Source organism: Nyctibius grandis, chromosome 7 (genome assembly GCF_013368605.1).
Source record: "Nyctibius grandis isolate bNycGra1 chromosome 7, bNycGra1.pri, whole genome shotgun sequence".
NCBI classification, from domain to species: Eukaryota; Metazoa; Chordata; class Aves; order Nyctibiiformes; family Nyctibiidae; genus Nyctibius; species Nyctibius grandis.
Window position 1 is genome coordinate 47,630,316 of NC_090664.1, and position 16,696 is coordinate 47,647,011.

Sequence of the window (16,696 nt, forward strand, 5' to 3'; positions counted from 1 at the left end):
GCCTAAGTCACCGTTGAAGGCAAAGCCCTTCACTTTATCTCTGTGTGACTCCATCTCTTGCTGGCACAAAAGTTAGGGTCTAGTTTCATTTTATGCCATTTCGGCTACAGTAATTGACATTCAAGGTCAAGACCCTTTGCGTCCACCAAGGTAAATAAAAGCTGTTCACTTGCTCACTTCAAGGAAGTTGTATTTTGTGATCAAAAATCATTTGGAGACAGAAGTCTGTACCTCCTCTCTATCACTGCCTGCTTTTACACTTGTTTTTAGACATAAGTATCCCCCTTGGTAGCTCATCTGCGGATGGACATCCAGTGCTGTCCTCAGGTTAAACACAGGAGAGATCTACATGTAACATCATGGTTTCACAGAAATAAAGCATCAGTTTGAATGGTCAGAGCCCTATAAACACATACATTCAGGTTTGAGTTCCTCAGTTTTGCTCATAATGACAGAACTGTGGTGGATTTCACTATATATATTTATATATACACATATCCTCAGCTAAACCTTCAATTTCCTTCATTATGGAAAACTTACACTATAACCTGCACAGGTAGAAAGATATTTGCAAGAGGAGCAATGAGCATCTGAAGGAACATATTTATTCACTGAGCAGTAAGTAGTTATATCTGGAACTGACGCAATGTAGCTTCAGTTTTCCAACAGTAAACTCCAAGTAGCCTTATATAATTTGGGAGGGAAAATCATCTCTCTGGTTTTCTTATATTTCAGTAAACCATGCATCTGTGTCCATGAACTTTTCAGTACATTAATTCAGCAACAACATAAAATATATACAAAATTAGAGTCTAGTTTTTAAACACAGGCACCTAAAATGAAGTTTCCAGATCCATATTTAGGCCCATCAATCTGATTTTCCAAACTACTCACCACCCACCAGACTGCGCAGGACGCCGATGGGAGCTCAGCACTTCTGAAGGTTGCACCACTCAACGAGAGCATCCAACTTTTTGACAGCCTTCTAGCAGAGACCATTTTTACAAGCTTCTTAAAACATGAAAGGTCAAAAAAACACATCCTGCAATTATCTACACCGAAAAACAATCTTTAATTAATAATGATATCATCACTACTCCCTCTGCCCTTAAACTGCCGCTGAAAAGTTTTGATTTTCCTTCATTTCTCTCCATTTTCCCTAATACTTTAATCCTGTACTTCAGGGTTTTCTCATACTATCAACCTGATTTCAGTGGTGTTTGTTGTGTACTGTGTCAGATTTTACTCTTTATTGTTAGGATTACTCACCTTACTATATGGTCAGCAGTCACAGCCTCAGAGGACACACATTGTTCCATCAAAATACTCAGGTTCAGTTTTGTGTCTGTACAAAGCTGAGTTAGATGAAGTTTAAAAAAGTAACAAGAAAAGTTAAATCAGATTTCTGCCTTTATCCAAATTAAGCACTTAGAGAAAAAAATCATGAATATATTACAAATTACTTATAAACTAAATGTATAAAATTATTATAAAATATTAAATGCTAAAATCACATATATTTAGAACATTAACTAAGTTAATCAGTTTTTTATTCTCCTTTCTATCAGATAATGATTTTGATGAGGGCATAAAATGCCACCTTTGCCTGATATTGTCTGTATTCTTAGGTGTATAATTTTGACCAGAAGTCACTGAGGCCAGCTGGAGTCAGAAGTTTGATCACTGAAGCCAAAAATAATCTTTTTACCTATGTCCTGGTTTGGCCTAAACCAGGCCAATTTTGCTTTCAGTGATTTTTACTTTCAGCTAAGTCTCTTCTAAGTAACTGCATTTTCTGAAACTAACTGCATGTTTCGCAGACAGTGTCTGCTTCCAGGACTGATAACGCTCGAAGTTTGTAGTTATCGCTGAGGCGCCGGTAGGGATGTTATGCAGAAAGGCTCTTGCTGTACTTATTCTTAGAGAAACCAAGGTCATTGCTAAATTCCTCACTGCTTACGAGTGAAGAGCCAAAGGGGGGTCGCACCTGCAGGGAGGAGCGGACAGGGCAGGTGACCCAAAATTGACCAATGAAGGTATTCCATCCCATACACGTCATTCTCAGTATAAAGCGGGGGGATCACGAGGGTCTCGCTCTCTTTCTGCTATGGCCAGTGTCCCAAGAGGACTCTGTCTGTTTTCCTGCTGCCCCCAATCCCAATCCGTGCATTCCTGAATCCAGCTCTTGACCGTCGCTAGGCCCAGCCTGGGCCTTCCCGGAGCCTGCCCTGCAGTGCCGGTGGTGACGTGGCTGACATCGGGGCAGCTCGATTTTGGTTTTCTATATATTTGATTATTTCTATTATTATTATTATACTCTTTTTCATTATTATAGTTTATTAAAACTGTTTTAACTTTCCAACCCATAAGTCTCGCTCCCTTTTCCCTTTCCCAGGTTTAATAGCCGGCCCAGCTTTAAACCGTGACAACTTACTCGGATTTGTGAGGGAGGGTGTCAAATTTCGACATCTCAACAAAGAGAAAATTTGAAGGAAAGGCCAGTTTCACCTTTCCCAGAACTAAGACCCTACTGAAAACACAGCAGTATCTCCCTGATGTCATCTATACATCCGGATGCCTCTATTTTGGCTTAGCTAAAGACATTCCCTAGTCAGTTCAGACTAAATTGAAATAAACAGAATTAAGGCAAATGTTCAGAGCATTTTGCTCTGAAGTCATGCTCAAGCTTAAAATGCGAAGCCTTTCTTTGTAGACTGGCCACATATTCTCAAAGGGACCATGTAAAACAGCATCTCCTTCTTCCAAATCAATTGTTCACTCACAAGATTTCCAGTCTAGGGGTGACTCCTAACAAGCCACTTGCCCTGCTGTCATACCTTGAGTTTGTAGGATGGAGCTTGTTTGTATGTAACACTTGTAACCCTCTACTAGGATTACAAATCTTAGGAGTGAATGCATCAGCTACTTGAGTGATCTCAGCACCATTACAACACTCGAAAGAGAGAACTGAACATATAGAATTAAAATTGGGTCTATATAAGCAAGTAAGTTTTTCCCCAAAGCAAGGGTATTGAAACAAACAGCCTATTCTTTAAAAAATGCAACGATATTGAACTTCCAGCAGTTTCCATAAGAGGCTCTGGACATAGGCACATCCCGATAGCTGCGTTACCCAGCGAGCTCAGTCCCTGCTGCTCCTCCCTTTGCAGACTGTCCCTGTCCTGCTCCCATCTCTCCTTTCCCTTCTTCTCATCAGGCCAGAGGCATCCACTAGACTCTGGTTTCCCAGCACGGTTTATCCCCAACTGACCAATAAGTTTCACCTTTTGGACATGCACCTCCTCCTAACCACTCTGCTCTCTCGTTCTGCCTGGCTCCCTAAGCTGGCCCATTTTTATTCCAGTTTTTCATTCCCCTTCATTTTTCTTCCTTTGTGTTCCTCATCTGCAGTCCAAACACTTTCACAGAATCACAGAATCAATCAGGTTGGAAGAGACCTCTGGGATCATCGAGTCCAACCGTTGCCCTGACACCACCCTGTCAACTAGACCATGGCACTAAGTGCCACGTCCAGTCTTTTCTTAAACACATCCAGAGATGGTGACTCCACCACCTCCCTGGGCAGCCCATTCCAATGTCTAATAACCCTTTCTGTAAAGAAATTCTTCCTGATGTCCAACCTGAACCTCCCCTGGCGAAGCTTACGGCTGTGTCCTCTTGTCCTATCGCTAGTTGCCTGGGAGAAGAGGCCAACTCCCACTTCACTACAACCTCCCTTCAGGTAGTTGTAGACTGCAATACGGTCACCTCTGAGCCTCCTCTTCTCCAGGCTAAACAACCCCAGCTCCCTCAGCCGTTCCTTGTAGGTCAGACCCTCCAGACCCTTCACCAGCTTGGTCGCCCTCCTCTGGACTCGCTCCAACACCTCAACATCTTTCTTGAAGTGCGGGGCCCAGAACTGGACACAGTACTCAAGGTGCGGCCTCACCAGTGCCGAGTACAGAGGGACGATCACTTCCCTAGACCGGCTGGCTACACTATTCCTAAGAGAGGCCACAAGTCTGCCTCTCTTAGGTTTCTCATATAATCTTATTTCCTTTTCAAACCAGATCTCCAGTTCTCGGTCACCATTCCTGCTTACACCACAGACTCCTTACCCTTAGTTTGGACCCCTTCTCCATAACTCTTCTAGCATTTAAAACCATTGCCTGCTCCTTTCTGATGCCTCAAGTCACCTACAGCATCACTGCAAATCTAGTTTCTCTCATCAGTTAAGGTGCACAGACTTGATTCAGCCTTCAGTAACTCCAGACCATTAATGCATAAAGCCTTCAGGAAACTTCATTATTAAAAATTTGCATCTGACTAACTGAAAAAAAAAAAAACCCACAAAACATGAAGATGACAAAATGCACATTCACATCAAAGTCACCTCCAAACACCAAGGCTCTGCTCCCAGCACCGGACTGCTAGATGGTCTCGTTTCATAGAGCTGCACACAAGGGTTTCTTTTCATTGGCGTTGTGCTCCAAAATAAACACATAACTATGTTTGTTCTGCCCTGGGGAGAGGAGAAAGAGGACAAATACAAGTGGGAGCAGGGAACCACACAAAATTAGTATTAAACTCTAAAGCAAATACCAAGTATGGCAAGTTTTGGTGGAAGCAAGTGAAACTGTGCAGTTATCAGCAGCTGGAAACTGGGCCTCAAGTAGCATCAGGCAACATGATTAATCAGCAGGGCTGTCAGTCCACCGGGCACCATGCACCAGCCAGACTGAAAAAGTTTCCATTTTCAAACTTAGTTCAAGTCAGAACTTTTTTTTCTCCTTTTTAGCTCCCTTCTATTGTACGCACCATCACGGACACTTTGCAGCATTTCCATTTAGCAGAAAATCTGAATGCTTAAATTCTATGTTCAGCACCAAACCACCCTTCAGAAACTCCCAAAAATTATACACGGAGCTTAAGCTGCTAATTCAGGCACTTGGGTTAGGCGCTGCAAATGCTCAGCAGCCTCACCTCTTCACTACTGAGAAATGGCACGTCCTGGTACTACTGAATATTCTCACTCAGAGGACACTGACAAGCAGCATCCACAGCACATCTGCAAAAAACCACCGTTCTCCAACGTGACTGGTACATTTTGACCAGGATTTACAGTCTGAATTAAACGGGATTTCCTCTGTAAGCTCCTGCAAATTACTTATGTTCTGAAAAATATGACCTGTGGGAATTAGAAAAGGTAACAACACTACTTAAAAATAAAATATCACAAGGCTCAGTAATTTTTCAATGACGTACTTCGGTCTCAGTGGAGCATTAAATAAAATTTCTACAACAGTCTAAAGAGCACACCGTGATGCATAACAGAGTGGTTCTCCCGCAGCAGCTCTTCAGGTTAGGACACAGACATCCTACTGAAATCACTTACTTGTGCACGCTGTTTACTCACAGGTTTAAAAAAATATAATTTAGGCTTCAACACATACTCATCTTCAAATCCCCTCCCTCCAAAATATGAACAGAAACACCTCTGTAAAGGGTATATAACTTAGGTCATTAGAAGAATTAAGGATGTTACAAGCATCACAAGTTTAGATCGGTTGCAGTAAGCCCTAACTTGATTTAAATCCCTCAATTAAAATTAATTAAAAAACAGGATCTGGCATTCTCACTCCAGCCCTCAGATCAGTTGTGCCACCTTGTAACTTCAGTCTTTTATTTCTGGTCCATATCACCAGCAACACTGATTAGCAATAGTTTTCCAGAGCATTAGCTCTTGAGGATTTGAAATGTGGCAATAAGGGATCCTAAAGCACACTGAAGGAAACTACGGTATGCATGAAGAAATGTTCTGCACTCAGGTGCTGGCTAGGCAGCACTCTGCCTAGGCATCCCACACCTGATGGCACGGCTTCCTACAACACCAAGCTTTTGGGGATTTATTCCAACACTGCAAAGCTTTATGTTTTTAATAATACGGGTGCAACAAGCAAACAACCTTTAGTTTAACCTATGGAAAAACTGATGGTGGGGTTCCCCCACCTGAGAAGTTTTGCAATACTTTTGCTGTATTCTAAATATATAAAAACTGGTTTAGATTTCATTTAAAATATCAATTCGTAGAGCACTGTGAAAAGTTACACAGAGACTTTTGCATAATCTACGTAACAAAAAGTAATTACAAATTTTTTTCCATACAAAACTGCAGGAGACAGTATAAATTCAGGTCTGAGCACCTTTTCAGTCTATGTACTTTACTGGCAGCATGACCATTTGGTCTATGGAAGTTCTACTGTAAGGGACAGACTTGGCCTTCTTCCAGAAGAGCTGTGCCCATCAATACCTTGGAAACAAACTTTTTGAGTAGAAAAGAGTGGAAAGTGGATAGGAAGATCCTTTCACTACTAACAAAGTGAAATCCTAAAATTAATAGTACCTTTAATGCAACACAAGAACAGCAACTTGCAAAAGAAAAAATTGCTGAATGTTTTAATGCATTTTGAATCATAATGAAGAAAACCATTTTACATCTAAAAACAAATTAGCAGAATAATAAAAAGTGGTTCCACATAACTTATAAATTCTTTTTCCAAAAAGGCGGTTTTCACAGATTTAGGCAACAAATAAGATGTTTAATTCCAGATCTTTCTGATTGTAAAGTATACACAAACTTTGTGAAAACTGATGTGCACTGCTTGAGAGAAAGACATAAAAGCTTGATTTTGCCCAGTGATGAGTTTTCTGTGAAATTTTGCACAATACTGAAACTGTAACTGCAACTCTCCTCCATTTTATGAAATGCTGGACATTTCAGTGCTGAAAAACACTCTATAGAACATTCAAAGCCATGAAATGTTTTCCACACATTTAGTCAATGTAATAGTATTCACTACCACTGCTCACATGTGATTTGCTTCAAGGGGAATGGCAGCCTCGGCCAAACCTTCAGTACAGTATATAAAACTAAGCTAAGTGATAGTTAAGTGTTTAGCTGATTTAAGTATTAGCCTGCTCATAAGAACGTGGCTCTAGCACCTTGTTTGGCTGATTTTTTTCCAAAGTGAAAGTGTGTAATCATCCCACTCCTAGTGCCAGAGGATGGTCCCTCTGGTGATATAAAAAGTTTGCAGCAATGATGATTAAACTGCATAGAGTCTAGTGGTCCTGTATTACATATGTATTAGAGAAGCTTAAACAGACAATTTAGTTTAGCAGGACCAAAACCAGTGACGCTCTCCCCCACCTCAGGTGATAAAAGGATAGTCATTGCTCAAGATATTACATCCAGGCCATGCTGGAGAAAGTGCTTCTGCTGGCTGGAGAGACATTTTTCTCTTTTTTAAACATCATAACCTGTGTAACGTTCTCTCTGTTACCAACTAAAGAAAGAGTGAGTCTTTTTTTCTCAAAGAATAAAACCTGCAAACCAACATCAAATGGCTTTACCCAAGAGTTAAAAACCCAGGGAAAAAAAAAAAAGTGAAAATAAACTTTGACACCATCCTTTAACCCTTGTTATCAGAAGACTTAAAAGTCTGCAGCTGCTTTCTCCAACCTCACTAGTTTTGGTATTTTAAGATTACTTCAGTACAATTCTGTATATATCTTGTATCTAAAAAATTACAAGAAAAAAGAACAACCAGAAAAAAACCAAGGTATCAAGATGCTACAATGACCTGTACTATAGAGATACTACATACATTCTCCATTAAATACCTTGAGCTTCCTCAATGTTACGCTCCAAAAACACTTCTAGAACCCCAGTTTCCCTATAGTTACTCAATGATGCATTCACCATCTCATCCCATTGCACCCCAATGCCATTATATGTTAGTTAACAGGAGAACCAGTTAACACATCTGCCTTAATGTCATTATAAACAGTGCTGTAGAGGACACAAGCACAGCTACAGCTTCACATAAATAATGACATAAGAAGTTTCTAACACTCTTCTTGCACCAACCCACCATAAACTCCATGATTCCCATTGAAAGAGTGCACCCTTGGCCTACCCTCACCCTTCATCTTACACTGTGATATGTCAGACAGTCGGGGCAGTATCTCCCTTTAGCTAAAAAGAAGTGTCTGTCTGAAGCAGCCTTTTTGTTCTTTGGAAGATGTCAGCTGCCACCTGCATTTACTTACATGATCACCAGCTGTGGTATAACACACCACTGCCAGTGCAAAGGCAGCAAAGCACAGCGAGGAGCAAAACCAGAGTAAGTTCATTCAGGAGAAAGAAGGGAGACCTATGTTAACCACCCCCTTTCAGAACAGAATAGGGACTGCAGCAGCCCTTGCCATAGCTGAGAACAGAAAGGTAACAGATGATGTTTACTTATCATATTGCTCCATTAGCTTTAAGTGTTAGTTATCTTAAGGATCACATCTAGTATGATTGTCTTTCCTCTCATGTCAGAGACAGTACTTCAGCCAGAGACAAAAGTGCTTTTTTCTAGGCTACAGAGAGATTCAACGCATCTTGACCAACATTCATTTTTGAGGTAGTACTCATTTACTTTGTATTGCTGGCTCAAAATAAAAATATGGGAAGTGAACACAACTAAAAGCATGCTCACTGTAGGTATATTAACAAAAAAAAAAAAAAACAACCCCCAAAAAACCCTATTTCCTTTCTGGGCAGATCACCAAAAAGAAGCAATCCTTCTTGCAAAGGTCAGCTCACATTCACTGGTAAAGTCAAACTTTCATAAATGGTTTATAACAATAGCTATAAACTAAAGTGCTTCAAAATTTGCTTGACTAGATTTCAGTGATTAGAATCATAATATTCTGGATTTTTGCTAGTATGAAATGTCATGAGATTTTAGAATAACTTTACATAAGAAGGGCAGAATGAATACTTTTCAAAAGAAAAAGTACAAAAAGCATTCCAAATGGGCCTGGCAGTCTATACTCACTACTTGCATTTTCCTTCTCAAATCTACTATTTCTCCAGGAGCTGGAATAAAAATAGAGTTGAAGTTGCACTATACTGCAGCACTAAAAAAGTATTCCAAATCAGATGCAAACTGGAAAATGTTTACAATCACACAATTAGTGAAATTCAGACTTCATTTCAAAGTTTGTGCCCTGCAGGTTCTTTTTAACACAAGGCAGATATGTAGAGTCATGGAAAAACATAACAGACTGCTATACACTCTCTACATTAATTACATAAGTTTCACATTTATGTCACAAATGTAATGCCCTACTGTGTATCTATTAAATGCTAAATAACTTATGAACATTTATGTGCTCTATGCAACAGTGAACATATTGACCAGTGGATGCCAAAATATAAAAGTTCATACACAAGGCAAACTAATTAAAAAAAAAAAAAAATCACATTTTCTGTACAATTCATGCAAACTGTGCACAATGCGGTAACAAGAACAACATTTGCTAAAGTCTCCACTTCAGGAAGAGCTTTTACAGCGACAGCAGACCAGTATTCAGAAAAGTCTGCAAAAGTGTACAAGTCCATGGCAACATAAAATGCAAAGATTCTTCCAGCATTTCATTTCTCTTGTAACAAAGCAGGGATGTTGATGTTCCAGCCAATAGCCTGACGATCAAATCCACACGTGAAGAGGTTACATATCGGGTGGTCCTCACTCCACGCTGAGCAGCATACCATTCTTCTGTGGCCCTGCGACCGTTCAGGAGATAGCAGTTATTACTTACGGTATATTTTGAAAGCTTCTATGACAACAAGCTAATGCGACTCAAAATCCAAACCTGCTAATGCTCACACTCGTTTTTACAAATGGTCCTTGAGAATCCGAAAGGTCATTGTTACTTTTACCTGTGAGGTGAAAATCTTTGTAACGATAAGACTCTTAATACCGGCACCGGATCCATAATGACAGAAGCAAACAAACCGGTGCATCACAACTTTTGAGTTTTCCAAGGTATGTTTGCTATCTAATTACATTTTACTTACAAAAAACAAATCGAATCTTGATTTTAGCATTTTTGATTATAAAAGCAATCTTAAAATATGGAATTACTTGCTGGCAACTACTTTGTTATAAACCTGCAAGTTAAGTGTCCATCACATTCATAATTCAGAAAGGATAATACTACAGCAGGAGGAATGCCATACTGAGGAAAAGCAATGCCTTGTCTATTGTTTGAGACCAATAGTAACAAAAATGCCCCACAGAGGATTCTGATCAATATTTAAGTTAAAAAAGAAAAATTTGCCGTGATTTCAGTAGTGTCAGCCTGAATGGAAATATTAAGGGAAAAGAAAAAGACAGAAAAATCAAGACTAAACAATAGACGAAAAAAAAATAAATTAGAAAAAGACTAAAAGTGACTAAATAAGTCTTCAAACCCCTTCCTAAATTCTGTCAAGAGCTGCTGAATCCACCCCAAAAAAGCCTATTGAAGTGGCATAATCCAATTAATTTCATTTAGTCTAATCTGCTCCATTAGTGATGCTTGCCATGCCAAATAGCACCACAAATGCCCAAAACTTGATGGATGCAGCAAGGATGGTTTAGTACATGGTACCAAATATCAATGATTTATGTGCATAAGCATGGAAGGAAGACAAAAATATTTAGCACCAAATCATTCAAGGTGAGCTCACAAAACTGACCCCCACTTTTTTTTATTTCTTATGTAACATATTAAACACCGTGTAATTAAAAAAAAAAAAAACCAAAAAACAAAAAACAAACATTAAACCTCATAGTGAGTCACTTTTCTGACATGATTCACATCAAGGCATTAACACACATCTGAAATGCTCTTACACATTTTTTGCATTTCATAGAGAAGGCAGACATTAGTTCCATTTTAGTAAGGAGAAAAATTATGATGAAATCCAGTTGAAACATCATTGCCAATTCCAATAAAAAAACCTCAAAATATACTATTTGCATGTTGGTCATTTTCAATAAGTAACAGCAGCATATTTGTAGAGACAAGTGTCTTTCAGTATTTGTTCAGCTTTTAAGCTAGAGAGACCAAATCCTAGTTTTAACCTTGTATGAAAGAAGAGCAGACACATTTTAAGGCTATAAATATTCACTTACCTGTCTATTACTGCGAGGCAGGCGTGCTAATCGCACTCCTGACATGTCAAATAATCTAACCTGTCGGTTGTCATGTGGAAGGGCAATGATTCTTTGGCCAACACATACGTTAATCCTGCATAGGAGAGACAAAAGTAGGTTATGTACAAACAGCAAGCCTGACAAATAAACCTTGACAGTACAAGTTTAAGCTCACAAGAAGGATACAGCTGAATTTTTCCTGATTAGAATTCACAAGTGAAAAAAGAACAAAGTATTAAACCATTAAGGTGCTTTCTATTGTGCTAGATGCTCAAAGAGCCTTAACATCTGCATCCCATATAAAAAAAATCTCAGAAAAGCAATATGGTGTATTTACTGAAAATTAATGTTGACTACACCTTCATTTTTTAAAACCATTTCAGAACTTTTTCAAAATCTCATAAATCTCAACTTTAGTTTTAGTGACTAAAATTAAATGTATATTCAGTGAATTAATAGAACAGACTATTACAGTTGGAAGGGACCTACAATGATCATCTTGTCCAACTGCCTGACCTATTCAGGGCTGACCAAATTAAAACATGTTGCTAAGGGCATTGTCTAAATGCCTTTTAAACACTGACAGGCTTGGGGCATTGACCACCTCTCTAGGAAGCCTGCTCCAGTGTTTGACAACCCTCTTGGTAAAGAAATGCTTCCTAATGTCCAGTCTAAACCTCCCCTGGTGCAGCTTTGAACCACTCCCACACATGAAAGAAATTAAGAATTAAGAAAATGTGAATTAAGAAAAACAGTAACTCAGAGATCTGCTTACCTATTGACTGCAGAATCTGTACGGATCGTTGCAATAGGAGACCTCATGTTTTTCAAATCCCAAACTTTTACAGTACGGTCGTCACTACCAGAAACAACATTGTCTCCCACAGTGAAAACCGCAGATGTCACAGTGCTAAACAATCAGGAGCAAAAAGAAAGACGTCAAGCTCTAAAGTTCTTTATTAAACTAGCATCTGACTTAAAGTTTATTTTCTGGTCCTGTGCTTCCTTTAAAACATGTAACTTGCCCTTTTTTTTTTTTTTTTTTTAAACGAAAGTAACCTGAAACATTAAAACTCCAAGTGGGTATTTTAGAATAAAAAAATATTCTTACAAGAAGCTGTGTTACTTAAGGTATACAGGGCTTGACTGACCCAAATGCTAAGAAAAGCAGCCCAGCAGTGGAGAGTCACTCTGGAGGCATCTCTCATATTCCACTGATCCTAATATGAGCTGAACATCTCCAGTCTTGAAACCTTAATTCATCTTTGAAGTTCTGTATTAATGTCCAGTAGGCTTATCAGACAACCAAAACTGAATTAGTAGCATACAGTACAATTCTTCCTCTCAAGTGTTTTGAGACTAGTAGTCAAGTTCTTTTACTTTCCACCCAAAGACTTCTGTAGAATTACCTCAGGCATTTGTCGTTCACAGCACAGACACTGAGGAGACCCAAAATACCTGTCTGAGATGTAGCTAAAGCTATTTTGTACACACACCTAAACATGCTGTAATACATACACAGAGTTTCAAGTATAACTCCACTAGCAACGACTACAGCAGTCCAATAATTTATAATTGTGATTTCTATTCCTATTTTAAAAGTAGCTAAAGTCTGGGAGTCAGATAAAAAAAATGGCAAGTAGTAGTAATAAGAAGCATGACCAGACAGTTCTTAAAATTTTATTCATTATGCCTGTAAATGCACAAGGGCAGCCAGAGAAAGACTCCCAAGAATATTTCGAGCAATTGGAAGTACAACATATTACTTTCAGAAGAGATTATATATATAAAGAATTCTATTTTAGAACTTTATTGTCTTTGTATTTTACACTTTCAGAGAACAGTACACTGCTGAGCTCAAACGAATAGTTCTCGTGATGGTGAGCTGATTTTTTTTAATCTTTTACCTATTATTTCATAACCAATTAAAGTTTTTGTACTACTATTTTCATTTTAGTACTGCATGAATTCCCAACTCAAAACCAGTTATTTTCTGTGCACACAATGTACTAACAAAGGATTTTTGTCTCTCGCTAAAATCATTAGGGAAGGCTTCTCAATTGTTTCTACAGATTCGATTTAATGACCTATCTTGTAACTTGGGTCATGCACATCAATTTCTTAGAATTTAGTAATTTTAATTTAAGTTGTCATTTGTTACTGTCACTTCGGTTGTTCTGCAGAAATTTGAATTCATGTCCTATCCAAGCTGCTGATTGAGATTAGCACTAGCCAGGTCACAATGGACCAGTTTATGCAAGCCTCTTAATTTAAATTGACACCAAATTAAGTTTTAATTAGAATGAAGGCCCACTTTATTCATGATACGAAGTTTCCTAATACATTATTAGAGCGCAGCTAAGTACCAGGGAGATGATTACAATAAGAACCAAGAGGTCTTCACCTAATCTTCTGGACTTTATGAACCAAAAGTCAAAAAGTTAAAACATACATGAAGGTCCCAACTGATGAATCTCTTTCATCAGGTACCTTCGCATTTGGGAAGAAAACTCATTCACATAGTCAAATTGTGGCAGAATAGGGTTGGTATGTTCTCAGCACAGAACTTGTCTTCCACCTGCCTGACCTCCATTAAACTTACCAACGTCTGCATTTCTCTCCTCACTAGTTCTTTATACAAGCTGCAAAAACCTCAGTAAAATGTTTCAGACTTTCACTGAACTCTATACTGCTGCAATACATTTGAAACAGTAAGTTTAAAATTCACTATTAAATCTCCATACTTTGCACATACATTGGGAGACTTCCTTGTGCACAACAGTACAAGGAATTCAGGTCACAGAAAAGCTGCAGGTGAGTGAATATGCAACGTTTTAGTATTCTGCTGCCAACGCACAAATCTGATCTGTTTTCCCATCATAGATTTTATTCCAATTACAGTTGGAATATGTTGTGAAACTGTCTTAAAATAACCCTCCAATTTGGATGCTTTTTTCCCCACAACTTTAAACAGCTTTCCACTTCTTTGATCTCACATTGGTTCTCTTTTATCACTTATCACTGTCAAACATAGTTAAGTTTCTTTGACCACATAAAGTTCTATCATTCTTAAAGATGATTTCATTTCAAATCAAAACATTCAATACTATTGCCATGCAGATAGAATGCCAGCTCTTGGTTAGCTCGACCCTTACTGCTCCTGTAAAAACAAAAAGACTCTCAAAAGAAAACAAAATCCTTTTCTGCACTGTTTTCAGTTTAACTACTCAGTCAAATATTACTGGGTACACTAAGAAAAAGATTGTAAAAGAAAAATGCAATGAAGTTCTGCTGTAGCTCTCTCTGGCAACTGGGCAAGTGACAGAAAGGCAAAGGGAAGGCTTCCAGGCCATTTTCAGTGACAGGTGGGTTTTTTGGTGTTGTTTTGTTTTTTTTTTAAAGTGGAACATATTGAGTTAATATTTAAAAAACACACATACATTTAAATTCAAGATCATGTACAACACTACTGACTTAAGAAAACATGAGCAAGTGCTGGGCTCACAGGGTTTCTCATGCACTACAGATCATGTTTTGTCTGCTCTGCTACTCCAGACTAGGGCATCTCTTAAGCTAAAACAGATACAGCTCATCTTGTTTCTTGGTTTTACTAATTAAGACAAAATAGCAACAAGAAGAAAGGCCACTTCCTACTTATAAACTAAAACAGGATTTCAGCCCAACTAAACAGGGAAGGTGAGAAAAAAGGGAAGCAAAGTTTGTGTGGGAAGAAAGAAGTTGGCAGACCAGCTAAAATACAAATAATCTTTCAAAAGTCTTGCCTCCCTAACCCCACGCACATCACAAAATTAAAAGACTTCTTTCTGCATTTTCATGGGGCTATTTTTACTTTCTGTTGATACTAGTCCCCACTTTGTTCTAACCTAGCAAAAACTGTGGATAACATCCCCTTGGCTAAATTAATAATAAGTGTCAACAAAGATCATCAGCCCCCATGTTAATGGAATGCTAGAAGACATTAGTTTTTTAATAACTCAAAAAGATGACAGGTATTGTAGGAGATTAAAAAAAAAAACTGGCAAAGAGGAAACAGTCTTATGACACTTCAAACTGTGGGTCCCACAGGGAGTTTAGTGCGCTACAACTATTCTCCACAAAAGCTTCAGCCTCCGCCAAACCCCAGCAAAACTCATTTATCTTGTCGTAGGGAGCAGCCGAGCGTATACTTCCAGCTGACAGCATGGCATTTCCTCACCACACACCGCTGCCTGGCCTCGAACATCCTGCTCCCTCCGTGGGTCTCAATCAACAGAAATACTGTAGTGCTAGCACTCCTCATTAGGCCGAACAGCTGTCTCCCCAGTCACACTGAGACACAAAACTGTTTTGCATAACAATCTGCTGAAATTTCACACATAGGGGAGGAAAAGACAAAAAAAAAAAAAAAAAAGATGTGGAAAATGTTGGACCATGAAATGCTGATGCAGAACCCTTACTGGCAATGCATTAAAAAAAAAAAAAGTTAACACTCCTCTTTCCATTTTGATTTGCGACCTATACTGGGACTTACCATTGAACGCTTGGGGACGACATGTTTTCGTGCCTGTGGAAACGCATCTGCTCAGGAGCATTAACTTGTGTATGGGACGAAGTTCTGGAGAAAATGGACTAAACCACGGCTTTCAGACAAATTTATTCTATGTACACCAAATTGTAGTTAAACAGCAAAATTTGAATGCTCAAATATGCCTCTCTCATTTTAAGTAGTAAAATTCAATAACAAAACCTAAAGGAAGCTGTATTTGGGACAGCATTTCCTACACAAGGATTTCCTTTCTTTTAGGGGAACAAAATGTATCCCCACACTGAGCAGTCTGCAGCCTGTAGGGAAGCCAGGACCTGGGTTTAAAACCTCCAGATACAGACAACAGTTTGTTCATGTTAAAGGGCGTCTGCTCTGGCCACGGGAGTCCCAGGTACGGAGCACACCAATACCTCCACGTCTGATTGTGCATTCAGGTTTCAGAAGTGCCAGAGGCACTTGATTCCAGCAAGAGCTACACATACAATTCCCAAAGTCTGTTTGTGGATTTATCTCTAAATATCAGCAGAGTTTTTTCATCCAACTGGAAAAATGGTAAGAACAAACCATGAAAGAATTAACACAGAAGGAGGAGAGGGAGAATTCAGAGATGACTGTTAGCACTTGTGGGAATCTGGCCCTTCCTTTTGAGCATTGTCTCAGAAATCGTAAACCACGTGCTCGGGCGACATCTTATGGCAGCTGCCTGGAATGCCTGAGCCTGGCAACGTGGGATGGCGCAATAAGCTAGGCGCCCGCCCTCCACCCGCCTCCGGATGCGTGTCTCCGGTGACAGCCTGGCAAGGGACCAATCCTACGGCGCAGGAACCGGACATGTCCCGCCTTCGGACCTGTGATTGGTGCGAACTGTTGACTGACGGCTCCCAGTCACATGACTCTGCCGAAAAACTCTATAAAAGAGGCTGGATCACTTCAACACGTGGGACCCTCACCGCCATCTTCCAAGTAGGAAGGAGAACATCGCTGGATCTCAGGGTGGTGAATATTTTCTTTTTCTTTCTCTTTCAACTGTTTTCTCTGTTTCTTTCTTTCCTTTATCTCTCTCTCTTTCTTTTCCTTGAATATTGAGTTGCCTCAGTGTTGGACCTAATAAAAT

General features: G+C 39.2%; 1 protein-coding gene across 2 annotated transcripts in view; it reads right to left on the minus strand.

The window, feature by feature from the left end:
* Positions 1-6,578: 6,578 nt before the first annotated feature.
* Positions 6,579-16,696, minus strand: part of WDR37 (WD repeat domain 37) — a 62,086-nt gene continuing 51,968 nt past the window's right edge. For both annotated transcript variants that reach the window (XM_068405418.1, XM_068405417.1), the window contains 3 exons: positions 11,812-11,946; positions 11,016-11,130; positions 6,579-9,619 (listed from right to left, as the gene is read on the minus strand). In XM_068405418.1, the coding sequence (XP_068261519.1) occupies positions 9,488-9,619; positions 11,016-11,130; positions 11,812-11,946 (382 nt within the window). In that variant the 3' untranslated portion in view covers positions 6,579-9,487. The remainder of the gene's footprint in view (positions 9,620-11,015; positions 11,131-11,811; positions 11,947-16,696) is intronic.